The 15,825-nt window shown below is 39.5% G+C and overlaps 1 protein-coding gene across 1 annotated transcript; it reads left to right on the top strand.

Moving 5' to 3' along the window:
* Positions 1-2,587: 2,587 nt before the first annotated feature.
* On the top strand, positions 2,588-15,296 carry LOC139463887 (probable methyltransferase-like protein 24). Its single transcript, XM_071245302.1, has 8 exons — positions 2,588-2,754; positions 5,121-5,232; positions 6,031-6,074; positions 7,046-7,158; positions 8,804-8,932; positions 10,270-10,344; positions 10,678-10,816; positions 11,853-15,296. Exons 1-8 carry the CDS (start codon positions 2,644-2,646, stop codon positions 12,180-12,182), a joined length of 1,053 nt encoding a protein of 350 aa, XP_071101403.1. The 5' UTR covers positions 2,588-2,643; the 3' UTR covers positions 12,183-15,296.
* The last annotated feature ends 529 nt before the right edge of the window (positions 15,297-15,825 follow it).

Below are 15,825 nucleotides of genomic sequence, written 5' to 3'. Positions count from 1 at the left end.
AACTTTCAAATAAGATATTAAAATAAGATGAAGAAAACTGAGGAAAGACGAAAGTGGTTTTCGGATTCAAGTGATTCCAATATGATTTTCTCAGACATATTCAGTCGAACGTGGCAACGTGGCAAATTTGACATTGTCTTTTCAATGCTTGAAACACATTTTTAAAACTCATTTATTTGACTGAATCTGTCCTTTCGTGGACAGCGTTAACAAATAGCACACACTTTTTATATAAATTAATTATAAAATAATTATGAATGAATGTCATATACACCATGTCTAAGAAATGTAAAGAAGTATGTCTCAAGATATACCAGCTACAAAGTGAGATCATGTAAATTTGCGGCGGTTAGACTCGGTAACTGGGTTGACTGGTGTCATCGTACCTCGACCGCGTGGATCATTGCTGATCTGCCTGGTGATGTCTCGAATATGTACGGGCAGTCGTAGACTAACATCTAGTCTCTGAAATGAACATATCGTACCAGAAAAAAAACAGTTGTTCAGTTATCTTAATAAAAATATAATAAAAAGGAGCCCAGTGACTCTTCATTTTCAGATACTGATACTGCAGTGATCTAGACTTGCCAAGCATTATAGACCTGCATGGGCTGCATTTGATATATATTGTATCAGGGTCTGTAAGACTGACTAGGGCAGCCGTCATATAGGTGGAATATTGCTTAGTGCAGCGTTAAACAACAAACAAACTTTAACATTCAAAGCTCCTCCGGATTTAAGGTGTTAAGAGTGAGTCAGTTTTTAACAGTATTCCAGTTATATCACGGCGTGTCGGCTTAATGTGGGAGGAAAGCCCCAAGTGATGCAGGTCTCAGACGTCTACCACTTCGGTGAAACCCACAAGCACGGGTATGGTGCTGACAAACCTAGAAACATAATCGGGGCGAATCGGGATTCGAACCCACAATCATAGGTTTCCGGCGTGCCCAAGGGACGCAACTCTGCACAGCGAATCTCGGCGCCTAAGACGAATGGTCCATCCGTGCCCCTAAGGTGTAAGAAAAAAGGAAGCATTACAACCTTATCAACTGATGCAAAGACATATTGCCGGGTACATACAATATGCTAGAAAGAACATAAATAGCAGTAACTGATTAACTTTTGTATAAGTAACGTAATAATCTCTTAGGGGTTAGATAAATCAGAATATATGTACGTCACCCATCTATGTAATTTAAAACCCATAATATTTATTACATTAAGTTTTTCATTAACAATTTCTGTCAGTATTTAATACTGAGCTTTTTTTACGATAGCTTTCATTTCTTTTACAAATTATAAAATAATACGTTCGAAAGTTAAATATCTTTGCGTTTATGATTTGTGGTATATAAACCATCCTATTGTTGTGAATGTTTTGATAATTGTGATATTTATGATGATACATGTACACGAATCCACCCGTTTGTTTGCTAATAACAAAGTTAAACATCATTGTTAAGGCACTAGCTATAGTTATTGAAGTGGATTGTCTCTATATCTGTCAGTGTTAGCTGGTATACATTAAATTTATACCCCCGAGTAATGTCCGACAAAGTCATATCTCTAGAAAGTTAATAAAAGCTATCATTTGGTACACAAACCAAACTCAGCTGTGCCTGACAAAGACCTTAATTTTGTTCTTGGGCCATGAATTCAGACATCTTCATAGCTACAAAATTCACTACTAATTCTAGTATTTTAGTGCAACATATATTTTTGTAATGGCAAGTCAGAAATGTCCTTATATTTTTGTTGTCTTTATTGAAGTATGAGCTGTCTTTGTCTTTCACACACAAATCTGTAGTGAGTGAGTGAGTTGGGTTTAACGCCGCTTTTAACACTATTCCAGTTATATCGCGGCGTGTCAGCTTAATGTGGGAGGAAAGCCCGAAGTGATGCAGGTCTCAGACGTTTACCACTTCGGTGAAACCCACGAGCACGGGTATGGTGCTGGGGATCATATTGATCGAAATAACCATATCCTGACCATATTCTGATTGCAGGTTACGGAAACAGTCATGCGAGTGGTGACGAATGTATTGGACATGTTGGGGAGGATTCAGCTGTGTCCTTCAGTCAGCAATAGTCCAGCTATATGACGGCAGAGACCATATAATATCTATTATATGGTCTCTGATGACGGCAGCCTGAAAATAATCGATTCTGGATCAGACAATCCAGTGATCGATAACATGGGCATCGATCCACGCATTGGGATACGATGACATGCATCAACCAAGTCAGCAAGTCTGACCATCCGATACCCTTAATCGCCTCTTAAAACTTGAGCTTTTCCACGAGCACGATTTTGAGTACGCGCTGGAAGGCACCTGTTTGTCAACATTGTAGTTTACTTACAACTAGTGACAATATCAGTTTACTTTCGGTCGATGTACGGGTTTCGCTTGGAATAATTCCAAGCATGAAATTGTATACTATATTTGTTATAAAATATGAATTAATATCATATGTGAAATGAACAAAACTTGATGCATAAGCAAGAAGAAAAGACCATGTAATCTTTGTATATAATAAGTCGTCCTCCAAATAGTATGTTTGTAATTTGTACACATGGCCATTGTGATTTCCGCAAGAAGGATTTGACAGATGTACGTGTGACTGAAATCGAAGACTCTAAGAATGAGAGTTAGACTGAAAACTAAAGCGATCACAGTCTATTTGTGCACTGTTGCCCTTACTTCTGCGTGTGTCTTGCTTATAATCCATTTCAATGGACGAGATATTGAATCGGTAAGCAAAAACGAACTTGGCCACATAACCGCATTACTCGGACTTGCCTAATATTCTATAACAAAGTCGGTATCGGTCTCGTCTGCGAGTTTGTAGTATATAATGTTAGTTTCACGGTCCTGTGTGTACGGTCGAGGTATCAAAAACTTCTCAGTTCTTGTCATCACTACAACAGATAGCTCACAGACAAGATCTGTATAACCCAGATAAGAACTCGCATCATGATCTAATCTCCACATCTAGGATCAGCTGATGATTGATCTGTTTAACCAGCTGTTAACTGGTTAACAGTATTTTGCTTGATACTTAACGTTAGGCTGTGTCAGTGGAAATTTGTTAAAATGTTTTTATGTATTTTTTTTTAAACTGGCTTCCTTGTGCCCCTGCCAGACAAATATACACAGATAAGTTGGCCTGTTTAAGGCATGAGTTCCTAGATATATATAACAAGGTCATCCTTTAATATAGTACTATGACCTCATTAGTGACAATATATCTTGCTCCTAATTATTGCGTTACAAGCCCCTGTGATTAGAACTCAGACAGGGTTTTTTCAGTAAGTCAATATCCATACTAATCACAGGTTCTAGTGAGTGAGCTAAAAAGATAGAAAAAAGGAATCTGTCCCATGCTTTCATAAATATTTTCATTAGCCTCAGACACCCCCAGTTCTACAGTCCTGTTCTTAACAATTTTTAGACCGCCTCAGTGGTCTATAGTGGTTCGATCCCGGCCATGTCATACCAAAAGACATTAAAAGATCGTACTTGTTGTTACCCTGTCTGGCGCTCGCTCGATCAGCTGCGGAATGGCATCAGTCCAGACTAGTACAAGCAGCCACACACACACACACACACACGTGCATGCATGTCGCTATATAAGTGCAATAATCTTAGACGGGCGTTAGACCCCATTTCACCACCTTAACAATTTTACATGAAAATGTTGCATTAGGAATAAACATTGTATATACATAGTGTTTATTCCTAATACAGGATATTCACCATCCCCAAACACACAAGCGTGATAACCTCTTTATCCTATAATGTCATTCTTTAATTCTGTGCTTTAAAATCGCTTTCCCTCTCTCACAAACATTACCGAAACATTGTGAGTTTTCCTGGATTGCGCGCATTAATATTTATTACGTCACAGGGTAAGTGATGTGTCAGTCGGACAGAGACAGTAGCCGATATAGTTCCAACTGAAATCTGTTTCTTATACAGTGGCGAAGCAACATATACGCAAAACAACAGTTGTTTTTAATTGCCTTTCGCAGCAATCCATCGGTCTGTCCGCTTGAGTAACTGCCCTTTGTCAAAGGGAAGCTACTCTAACCCTAGTCTATGAGACGTCATGGCCACAGTCAGATGTTGTTGACAGTCGGTCTGTCCTGTTATAACGTTAAGAAGTGCCGTCAGATGTACACACAACTACAAAATGAAACAAGGTAACAATTCAAACATATTTCGGCCAAATCCAACTAATTTAATTTGTGGAGAAGGTTTTAAGCCGCAGAGGTCTACAAGCACTGATATGGCTGCTGATCCCGCTTGGCTAGGCCTCGTGCCCTGTTTCGAAATTTATATCTCCAAAGTTGCCAAAACTTATAAAACGCCTCAGCTACGTCACAGTTACACACTGATTTTCATAATATTAGACTGCTCTTTTGATAATGATAGCAGTTATCCCTGTAGTTTATCCAGATTACTGATGGTTAATTCTGACTCGATCGCCGAATGACGAGGGCGATGCCATATTTGTTTATAAACAGTGAAAGTAGTTCTACTTGACCTGGGGAGCGGGTGGCCCAGTCGTCTAAGGCGCCGTGATTCACTGTGCAGAGTTGCGTCCCCTGGACACGCCAGAAACCTATGATTGTGGGTTCGAATCCCGGTTCACCCCGATTATGTTTCTAGGTTTGTCAGCACCATACCCGTGCTCATGGGTTTCACCAAAGTGGTAGACGTCTGAGACCTGCATCATTTCGGGCTTTCCTCCCACATTAAGCTGACATGTCGTGATATAACTGGAATACTGTTAAAAGCGGCGTTAAACCCAACTCACTCACTCACTCTACTTGACCTTTGATATTTGCATTTCTATCCGCATATGACCCCAACGGATATCGTTTTTATCCGTTGGCTTTATCCTGCCGAGAAACCTACCCATTATATGATAAAAAAAACTACCAGGTTGAGAAATGACCTGTTACCATTTATATAGATTGTCTGGCATGAACACACAATCATGTTCCTACACTTTTCCTATCTTGACGACTTGATGAATATGTAGCAGTGTTTTTCAACTTTTTCCTCCCCAAATAGCTCCATATAGATCAGCTCCAGTGGCTGCTTTCATTTCAGAAAAGTCGATCATTTGACCACATGGCTGTGGACAGAGTGATGCTGGCACATGAACAGAAAGGCTTGTGGGTGCCTGAAGATAAACCTGCACTCGTCAATTTCATGGAGAAAGGTATGTTACTCTGGTGAAGCAGTGTTTTAAGCCTTCTGCAGTACCCAGATTGTGCTGCAATTCGCTGTTCAGAGTTGTGTCCCTTGGGCACTCCAGAAGTCTATGGTTGTGGGTGCAAATCTCGGTTCGCCCAGACTATGTTTTAGATTGTTTTATTTTAGTGCATCTCTTCCTTGTTGCTTTCTTTGTCTCAGTTTAATAGTTGATTGTGGCTGTTGGCATTTTTTTACACAGTCATGTTTATTTGATGATATAGAGTATGTTGTCAGTCCCAGATGAATTCTGCGATGCCGCAATCATAGAAAGATTTGCAGAAAATTAACTCGCAGCAGAATTGCAGAAAAGTCACGAATTTGTCTCTCTTTTTTTAATCAATCCAAACATTAATTTTCAAGTTTTTCTATGGACTTTTGCACTCAAATGATGCCCAAGCATTTAACATGTGATTCAAACATACAAAATATGAATCCTGCTATGAAACGAAATTTGAAATAAATAATTTTCACTTTTAAATGTTCTTGTAGTATTGCCACATAAACTATGTTTACATCTAACCAAAAAATATGTATCGGTGACACTATGCATTATTATTTGCCAATGATGACTGTTTATAGTGACAATTTGTGGAATTATTTCGTTTCGGATTTGGAATCAAGTTATCTAGTTTGTAATAATTGTTGAGTGGGAAATGGTTATGTTTTTACTGCAGAATTTGCTGCCGAATGTTGTTATTCTAGCTGCAGACTGATGATGTGTATGTGTTGTCATGGTTATGAAAATATAAACATACATTTTCAGAGCCTGCTCATCCACGACAAGAGGACAGTGTAAAGAAGGCAAAGGTAGGAAAGTCGATAATGTTTTTAGGTGTTTTGACATTTTCTTTTGGAGTGACATGTTTGTATATTTGTTAAGAAAACATAAAAATATTTAAATGTTTAATCTATTCATAAGAATCACATGCCCACAGTTTAAAAATGTGATGGAAATGCAAATATGACATCAATGTAACATTATGTGTAAATTTGTCTGTCAACTTTTTTTAAATAAGGAGTCCTCAAATGGGATGGTATTTCTTGGTACTGTTGGTTAGTAGGAAGTGATACATATGAACATGATAAATGATCATTTTTCAGGACTAAGGGTTATAGGGGTGGGTGGGTGGGTGGATCAGAGGAAGTCAGGGGAAGGACACCCCATAATAGGAAAGTCTCTTGGGGAGGGTCATAAAACATAATACATATATTTGGGGAGGTTCACTAAAAAAATGGACATTTTATGAGGAAAAATATAGTTTCTTTTCATGGAGGGTCATGTAAAAAATGTTCACAGTCATATAGCTGGATTATTGCAGAGTGCTGCGTTAAACAACAACCAAAAAAACATCTTAGTACTTTCAATGGACGGTCAAAGGTTCTCCTGACGTGACCCGTAATGGGATGTCCTCAGATCTTTGTTTATCGGCAGTGAGAACTTAGATCTGATTTTAATGTTTGTTTGTTTGTTGTTTAACTCAGCAATATTCCAGCTATATGAAGGTGGTCTGTAAATAATCGAGTTTGGACCAGACAGTCCAGTGATTGAAAATGAGCATCTATCCACACAATTGGGATATGATGACATGCATCAACTAAGTCAGCGAGCCTGACCACCCGATCCCGTTAATCGCCTCTTACGACAAGCACAGTCGCCTTTTTCGGCAAGTCTGGATTGCTGAAGACCTATACTACCCCAAATCTTCACGGGTCCTGATTTTAATGAGATTAGTCACACTTTGTGCAGCTGATTCATTACAAGAATTATTTATTTCCAGATTTCACATCTCCCAGATGTCAAGGATCTGTCCCCAACTGAACAGCTAACCAGTCTGTCTAGAGCAAGGGTCGCCAACCTGAGTTACGCTGACCTGTCTGAGCTGTATCACAGGTGAGGGGGGACACATTGTTGCAGTTGGTCAGGAATTGGTTTTAGGACTGTGAACTGAAATGGGCAAATAAGAACCTTTCACCTCACATGAAGACCATTGAAAAGTGCTGTCAGTTGGGAAGGTAACCTTTAATGTTTGTGAGTAATTTGTGAGGTTAAATGGGTTTAACTTTGCTTTCAATGTTATTGCACTTACCCGGTACATGTATAAAGCGACTTGCATACTCATGTGTATGTGTGTCTGTTTGTACTAGTCTGGACTACTATGCCTGTGTTATAGTACTAGCCCAGAGATACCATGCTGCATTTTTATATGGATACCCACTCTAAGCACAGCATACTGACTCTGAGCCGACCTGTCCTTCTTTTATCCCCTTAATGCTGAGGGTCAGGCTAGGTAACAACAAGTACCATCTTTTGGCATTATTTGGTATAACATGGAAGGGGAGCGAACACCTGACCTTTCTCTTGACTGGCAAATGATTCCATGGCATTTGATTTGCTGACTAAGCTAATAAACAAACCTGGTAGACACAATTGTATGGATAACAATTTCTTTAATGCTGTATAAAACGACGTTTCGGTATAGATCCTTATACCGTTGTCAAGCATGACTGAATGAGGGACATAGTGCAGAATATATATAGTAGGTGATTAACAATAGAGGATTAACAGTAACAACAATTGCATACATGAGTGGGATAACATAGGTAGGTGTGACAACAAAGGCATGATGCTGTCTCAACACGATGGACAGAGAACACATTGGTTGAAGCCAATGGAACAGGAAGCTAATTAAACAGGATAACTGATTATTTCTTGATTGAGTTCATACTAGGCGGATGGGATGAAATAGCCTTGATCTCTGTTGATTGATGGCTTGTGGTGGCGAATGTGGACTGCTTCTGTTAGTTTTCTTTTAGTGAAATCATGGAGGTTGTTGGAGAGGATTTTGACGTTGTCCCAGTTGATGTTGTGATTAGGACAATTGCTGGTATGGTCCAAGATGGCTGATTTACTGTCGAATTTAATGGTGGAGGTTTTGTGCTCTTTCATTCTGGTGTTGATTGGGCGGGATGTGGGCAGGAACACAACCAAACCCCAAGAGCCTAAAGTGTAGTTTACAAAATTGACTGCAACTGTGGACAATCTTACGTAGGTGAAACATCCCGCCCAAACACTTAACCTGTTTAATTAATCTATTTATTATTAAGAATTGACCATCTTCCCAAGAAGTTAACTGACTGTACAAGTTCAGTTTCCACCCTTGCTTCCAACTAAGCTGGAATTTCTGTTCTTGATCGTTGCGCCACCAGTGGCCATTACAAATTATGTCCCTTCTATGTCCCTCCTATTGACCAATCTGATTCCACCTCTCATATAATTTACATTTGGAACAAACAAAATGACTTCACCCGGTGAAGACGGTCTGATCGATAATCAAGATCTTTATTGTAATAAAACAGGTCCTTCTTTGCTAAGGTGCATCAAATCACATGAGCAGCTTGATAATAACATGAAAAGATTTAGAAAATATCTGTTGGCGCTATGTTAATGGTACACATGCTTTGCAAATCCTGCAATCGAGCGAAATCTGCACGGCAGTTTACGAACAACATGTCGAGTAGTGTTATTTGTTTTTCAGCTATGTGATGACAATACAGTATGAATGTCACAACATTGTCCGCTTGGGTCGTGTCACGGACGGAGGATGGGAGATATGCGGGGATGAGATGTTTGTGCCTAAGTCCAAGTGTCTGGTTTATTCTTTTGGGTAAGTGATAGATGTGGCGTTCTTTGTTCAATAACTTGGTGTCACTGTTGTCGGTAGTAGTATATGGATTTAAGCAGGGAGAATTAACATTGCTGCTCACAGGAAGCAACTTGCCCTGTGTTAAAAGTATCCTTCTGGTGATTTTCTCATTTGTAACAGTATGCCTATACGTTGTCATTATTTGAGGAATTGCTGAGAACAATTAGTTTTTAGTTGCAACTGTTATTATTTGGGTGTAAACTGAGAAAATTGAGTGATTTTACCAATTTAAGAATTATGAGCTGAACATACTGTGGTTTGAACTTTTCAATGTAGAGCTAGGTTTCACATAGATTTAAGTTAAAGTTAACATTTGAAAACTCATGCTGCATGCTGCAATTACAAATACAATTTAGCGTTGTTTAACCTAGCTCTACAACGAAAACACAGTATGTTTATCTCAATTCGACCATTGACTAAATAAAACGTGAACTCTTTGGTGTTGGCAAATATATGAGTGGAGTCTAATGTTTTGGGTGGTTGTTATTCTGAATTATGAAATTAATGACAACAGCCTTAAATTAAAACAAAATATGGTGCTGTACCGGGGTATATGCTCAAGCCATTTTTTACCACAGAATACTCCACTCCGACATATGACAGGCATTGAAAACATGTGACATAGCATATTCGTCAGCCTGAATGAAGTGGGCACCTCTAACATGTCTAAGAAAGGTTCCGTTCTGCACCTCATGTCACTTTATGATGTAATATCACTCATTGGGACTCAAAAGATATGACGCCACAGTCATATATAGATAAGCACCAAATTTCAAGCTGATCCCCCAAACTTAAATTACATTCTATTGTGTTTTCTGCACAAAATTCTTTTGCTACTCATCCTTTGTTTTAGTTACCCCAAACCTCAATTTTCTATACAATTGTACATATAATTCTTTTACAATATCTGCCGACAAAGACTGCAAAGAAGTACTATTCTATTAAATTAGCTTTTGTGGTGATGTCAAATCGTCTGTTTCAATCGGGGGGGGGGGGGGGTATTGTGTTTTGATAACCTCTGACTGAGTAAGAGCCAACCAATAGGATTGGGTGGTCAGGCTCACTGACTTGGTTGATGCATGTCATCGATCCCATATGCATGGATGGATGGTCATGATGTCAATTACTGGATTGTCTGGTCCAGACTCGATTATTTACAGACCGCTGTCCTATAGCTGGCATATAGCTGAGTGCGGCGTTAAACAACAAACAAACAAACAAATCTGACTGAATAATTTTCAAGTTCATGATAAAACCCCTCTTTTAACAACTGCATGATGATGTTGATGTTGTCGCAGTGTTGGAGATGACTTCAGCTTCGATGATGCCGCAGCTCGCAACTACAAGTGTGAGGTGCACTCCTTTGACCCGAGGTAAGTTCATATTTCCCATAGTTTATGTCCTTTTGATTTGGGAGGAGACCTGTTGACCGTAGTTGATACTCTGTAGCGAGTGATATGCATCACGACTGACAAAATAGAGAAATTGTATGGTATATATTTTCTGACTCATCGGCAGCTTGGGTTGTATACTCCCCAGGGAGCTGAGAATGAAAATAAAGTGCACACTGATCCATTGACCATGTTGACCATGGTTATAATGTAGAGCTTTGAGCATGATTTAGGGAGTGGAATTAGTGCATTATATTTGCAAATTATTGTTATTATTTGTCTGTCATAAAATTGAGTTAATCTAATTTTCTCCAGCATGAAGCAGAGTGACCATGTGCGAGAGAGCACGGTTCACTTCCACAAAAAAGGCCTTGCTGACTTCAATGGGGAGACGAACAGTGGGTGGAAGGTGGGGACACTGGAGTCCATTAAACATGAGCTGGGCCATCAGGAGGTGAGAAACCGGGAGTTTGAGTGAGTGACTGACTTACTTTGGTTTAAAAGCCGCTTTGAACTGTATTTCATTAAATCACGGCGTATAAGCTTGGTGTGGGAAGAAATCTTGAAGTGACGCTTGTCTTAGACGTTTACCACTTTGGTGAAACCTCGGAACACAGGTTGTGCTGACAAACAGAGAAACATAATCAGGGCGAAATAGGATTTGATTTCACAATCATAGGATTCTGGCATGCCTAAGGGATTCTAGACTGCAACTAGAAGACCGGTTCACCCGTGCCCTCTCCATAGCTAACTAACAAAATATGGTCTGTCCTCTACATCTTCAGTCTTTGTGGGGGCACCTATAAAGATTACTTTCTATAAATTGAGAACTGATCTCGAGGGGTATATAGTGTCATGTACCCTGTGTGCGAGCCTATGTACCCTGAGGTATCGGTTGACAACAAATTTATCTCGCCGACATTCCTACAGACCTGGAATAGATGCCCGGAATAGATGGCCAAAGTGTCACTGAGTAAAATACTTTGATTCAGCCGTTTTAGCAGCTAGCAGATGACACAAACGAAGCGTTACTTCCCTTTACCCAATGCATTTGGATGAACATCGGTTCATTTCATTCAAATGATACCTATGCGAGGTAAGCAAGTTACCTCAGGTGTGTTCCGATTGATTTCTCAGCTGGGTATATGAGCGGGCTACATGGCAAGTAAACCTGTGAAGATCTGGGGTGGAATAGGTCTTCAGCAACTCATGCTTGTCGTAAATGACGACCATGCTTTTTGTAAGATTTGACAAACAGGATCGGGTGGTCAGGCTCGCTGACTTGGTTGATGCATGTCATCATATCCCACTTGCGCAGATCGATGCTCATGTTTTCAATCACTGGATTGTCTGGTCCAGAATTGATTATTTACAAACAACATGGAAATTAATTGCCCACTCCTCAACAAATCAGATTAAAGTTTGTCAGGGGGTGCTTTTTGGAGCATCCAACAGTGTTCACTTGTTAATCCACCACTCCTTCATTCCAGAGGCCACTGGCCATTCTAAAGATCGATATAGAAGAATGGGAATGGCAGGTGCTCCCGGAGATACTGTCCACACAGTCACTGTCCGACGTGAAACAGTTCCTCATAGAGCTCCATGCCTGCGAGACATGTTCTGTGTTCAACCCTCAACTCATAGACAAGGAACCCACCAAGGAGAGATACATCAAGGCGCTCAATCTTTTTAAATCACTCTATCATTTAGGATTCAGAATTTTCTGGAGCCACAAGAACAATGCATGTAAATATGTTTCAAGATTTGGACTAAAAGAAAGGAGTGCTTGCCACGAACTTCACATGGTTCGAGTCAGCTAATCAGAATAGTCTTGAGATATAGCCGAACAGTTAGTTGCAAGTTCCTCACAGTGATAGACCATTCGCGGAGCTCTCTATACTATCGCTGCCACCAGTCAAAACTACCCACTGTCATAGGTGACCTCAAACATGCTTGGAGATGAACTCGCAACCGATTGACCATTATGTTTACAAACTAGCAATGACTGCCGTGATGCTGAATACTCTTACCCCAACTTAATTATTTTCTATGTTTGTCAATTTTAATTTCTATTTCTTTCCAACTTTTATGTAATTGGTATGGTAAGAATGTAACGGGGAAGTTAAGCAATTTTCTGATAGTCTGAAAATCTTGGGAGTCATAAACCTTTTCAAAATTCTTGATGATGGCATTCCTCAAAACATAAACAAAAATATAAACGTTACTACATTTTGGGTTAGAGGGCAGATTTCAAGACTTGTAATGGTCGCGCCCACACTGGTGTCAGCGATGTTACCGAGCGTGTAACGAAGGTGTCACACGCTGAGAAGGAGCTTGGAACAGTTAGTCAAAGGGGAGATAATTTGAAAGCTTTTATGCAGTTATTTCCCCTTTGTTATTAGTTTAGTGCAAATCATTTCTCTTGGCTGTGTTATTGAATTATGAATCTTTGTTTAAGAAATCACTTTATGGTTTGCAGTTCTGTCATTTATACAGTAAACCTGTGAACAATGTTATTGATGAACAAAAAGTAACTTCTTCATGCGTTGTATGACGATTATGTTTGCAGTGTATGGTATCAGTACTTGATTATAATGTGTGCTTACTGTAACCTTCCTCACCATGTTCATTGAAGTGTTTATCACCCAGCGCAACGAATACAGCATAATCGACTTATTGAACACTTTGCTGGATAGATTCGAGGTTCCCGGGTAATGACACTGTGCAATAGTACCAGCAGGTTAGGCCATCTTGTCTCATTAACTGCAGAAATTATTCGCTCTACAAATCACCATGTGACAAAAACTGCAGTCAAATTATTTTGGGTCACAAATTCGATCGAGGAAAACTTGCACGCTACTTCAACTTTGAACTTCCCAAATTTAGGTGGCTCGTTTTGCTAAGTAAGTTTTTAATTATTTTACCAGTCTACAATATTCTATCTTAAGGGTTGCTATCCTTGAATATCCAGTGTATAATATGTCTATGCTATTTTCATAAATACCGGGCCCATTCGCTATGATTGCTTTCTTTTTGAGCCTTAATTACTGACATAAGTGAGAGAAAGCCTGTACTATGTTAAGAGATAAGAGAAATAGAGAGAGACAATGATGTGACTTCCTAAATGAAACTAAGAAGTAATGTGGGTCTAGGGTGTTTATCATGATAGAGAGGTCATATAACAAGCTGGATAATCAATGAACCACCGTGTCTCATTAAATAATGTATGATCATCGGCAGAGCCTCTTGACCTATGATCAGGACCCTCAATACACCCCACTCTGTCTTGCAGCTATTCACAGAGATTTTTGAATGGGGCCTAGACTGTGGAATGCAATATCACAGATTGACTTATATTTACCATACTACATTGTCCCGGGTTAGAATAAGTCTTCAGCAACCCATGATTGCTGTAAAAGGCGAATATGCGTGTCGTAAGAGGCGACTAACGGTGACTTGGTTTATGCATGGAATCGTATCCCAATGGCGTGGATCAATGCGCATGATGTCAATCACTAGATGATCTGATCCAGACTTGATTAATTACAGACTGCTGTCATACAGCTGGAATATTGCTGAGTGCGGCGTTAAACAAGAAAACAATCAAACAAAAACATACTACATTGTGATACTACATTGCTTCATGTCATTAAATGAATCGGTATATACATCACCAACTCTATGTGAGAGTCAGTGTGAGAGGACTGTCAGTGTACTGCAGATAGATAGATAAAATTGCTAATACAGCATTATCATTCAGCATTAGCAGCGTTCACTCACAATACTGTTGTGTACTGGGAATGTGAGGGTGTTGTGCCTCCATTCACCGTTGTCCGCACTCCATTAGGTCGACGTCTGATCATGTTACACTATGTATTTGTGTTGATGTGTTGATGGTTTTAGATACTAGAGAACCAAGTGGAATGGTTGCTACCATTGCATGTTGACATTAACATTGACATTAACATAAGTCGTCCATTATCAGAGTTTGCTTTTAGTCCAAGTAACTTACAGAGGGATTTGCTGGGGCTATGTGGTAGCCCTCATTTGAATCCAGTGATTGACAACCCATATTTTTGTCCGAAAATGCAAAACATTTTTTATGTTTTTCCATCAAATCTCATTAGAATCAGATCTTAGTTCTTGCTACTGCTAAACAAAGATCTGAGGACATTCCCTCACTGGATTTTAATGAGATTGTTTTTCAATGTATGTGACTCTGGTTTCTTGAGTTTTGTCTCCGTGCATTTCATTTTGCATCCAAAACTGATGCTAGAGTAAATAAATGATAGCCCCAAATACTTGGAGACCAGGTCCCAGTTTGACAGTGTCTGTTTGCGTTTGGCGTGTGTGTACATGTGTGTGTCGTGCGTTTGGCGTGTGTGTGCGTACGTGCATGCATGTGTGTGTGTAGTCCATCCTCCTTTATCCAAGCTATTATATCTACATTTTATTAAGATAAAGACCATTCAATGTTATTGTTTCATTTTGGAAGTGACATCAATTTGTATCAGTAACTCCCTCATGGAGATTGGAGTACAATGGGTCTTTACCAACCCATGCTTGCTGTAATAAGCGATTATGCTTGTCGTAAGATGCTACTAACGGGATCATGTGGTCAGGCTTGCCTACTTGGTTGATGCATGTTGTATCCCAATTGCATGGATAGATGCTCATGATATCAATCACTGAATCGCCTGATCTAGCCCTGATTATTTACAGACTATCATCTTATATCTGGAATATTGCTGAGTGCAGCATAAACCACAGTAACATGATACAGAATGCCTCACCCTCACGCGAGTTATTTCATTGGGTGGCTGATTTTGGCATTGTACCATTTGACTTTGGCTCAAAACAGTGCTGAAGGGTCCAGCATCTTTAGAAAGCCAATTAGAGAGCAGCTTTCTCGAGCTTTACTCCACTCGTTTCAAACTGGCAACTTCCATTTCAGACTGCGCTTAAAAAATATGTTGATACAGTTCTCGATTAAAATTTTGAAAACTTAACAAATGAACATTCCAAAATGTCCAATACATGGTTTAGATCATTGGCAATGCTTTCCACGTACTGTGCAATGCCTCCTCCGTTCAGATGTTTTAGATTGACGGAATGAGTTGTACCGGCCGAAACTGTCGTTCAAAATATACCTGTGTTAATGTTTTCGAGGTTGCATGATTAGAAAACAAATTCTGACTGTCACTTTCATGATCATGTAAGCGGCGCTTTGATTGGTCGGATGAAAGGTCGTTCTGATGTGACCCGTATGGGATGTCCTCAGACCTTTGTTTAGTGATAATGAGAACTAAGACCTGATTTTAATGAGATTGGGAGATGAAGTGCTTTGGATAATCGAGGGTGTGTGTAGCCATGATCAACAGGATTTCCGTTTTAGTTCTCACTTAAGAATGTTGCTATTTAATGATCAGGTGCTAAGTAAATACTTAATACTTAATAATAATG

This window comes from Haliotis cracherodii, unplaced genomic scaffold, assembly GCF_022045235.1.
Source record: "Haliotis cracherodii isolate W230 unplaced genomic scaffold, xgHalCrac1.p SCAF_16, whole genome shotgun sequence".
Lineage (NCBI taxonomy): Eukaryota > Metazoa > Mollusca > Gastropoda > Lepetellida > Haliotidae > Haliotis > Haliotis cracherodii.
Note: the sequence above shows the minus strand (reverse complement) of the source record. Positions and strands in the feature narration are given on the sequence as shown.

Coding starts and splice junctions, on each gene's coding strand:
- LOC139463887 (XM_071245302.1), top strand. CDS start 2,644: ATGAGAGTTAGACTGAAAACTAAAGCGATCACAGTCTATTTGTGCACT. Junction 2,755..5,120: donor ATGGACGAGATATTGAATCG/GTAAGCAAAAAC, acceptor CTTTCATTTCAG/AAAAGTCGATCATTTGACCA. Junction 7,159..8,803: donor CTGTCTGAGCTGTATCACAG/GTGAGGGGGGAC, acceptor TTTGTTTTTCAG/CTATGTGATGACAATACAGT.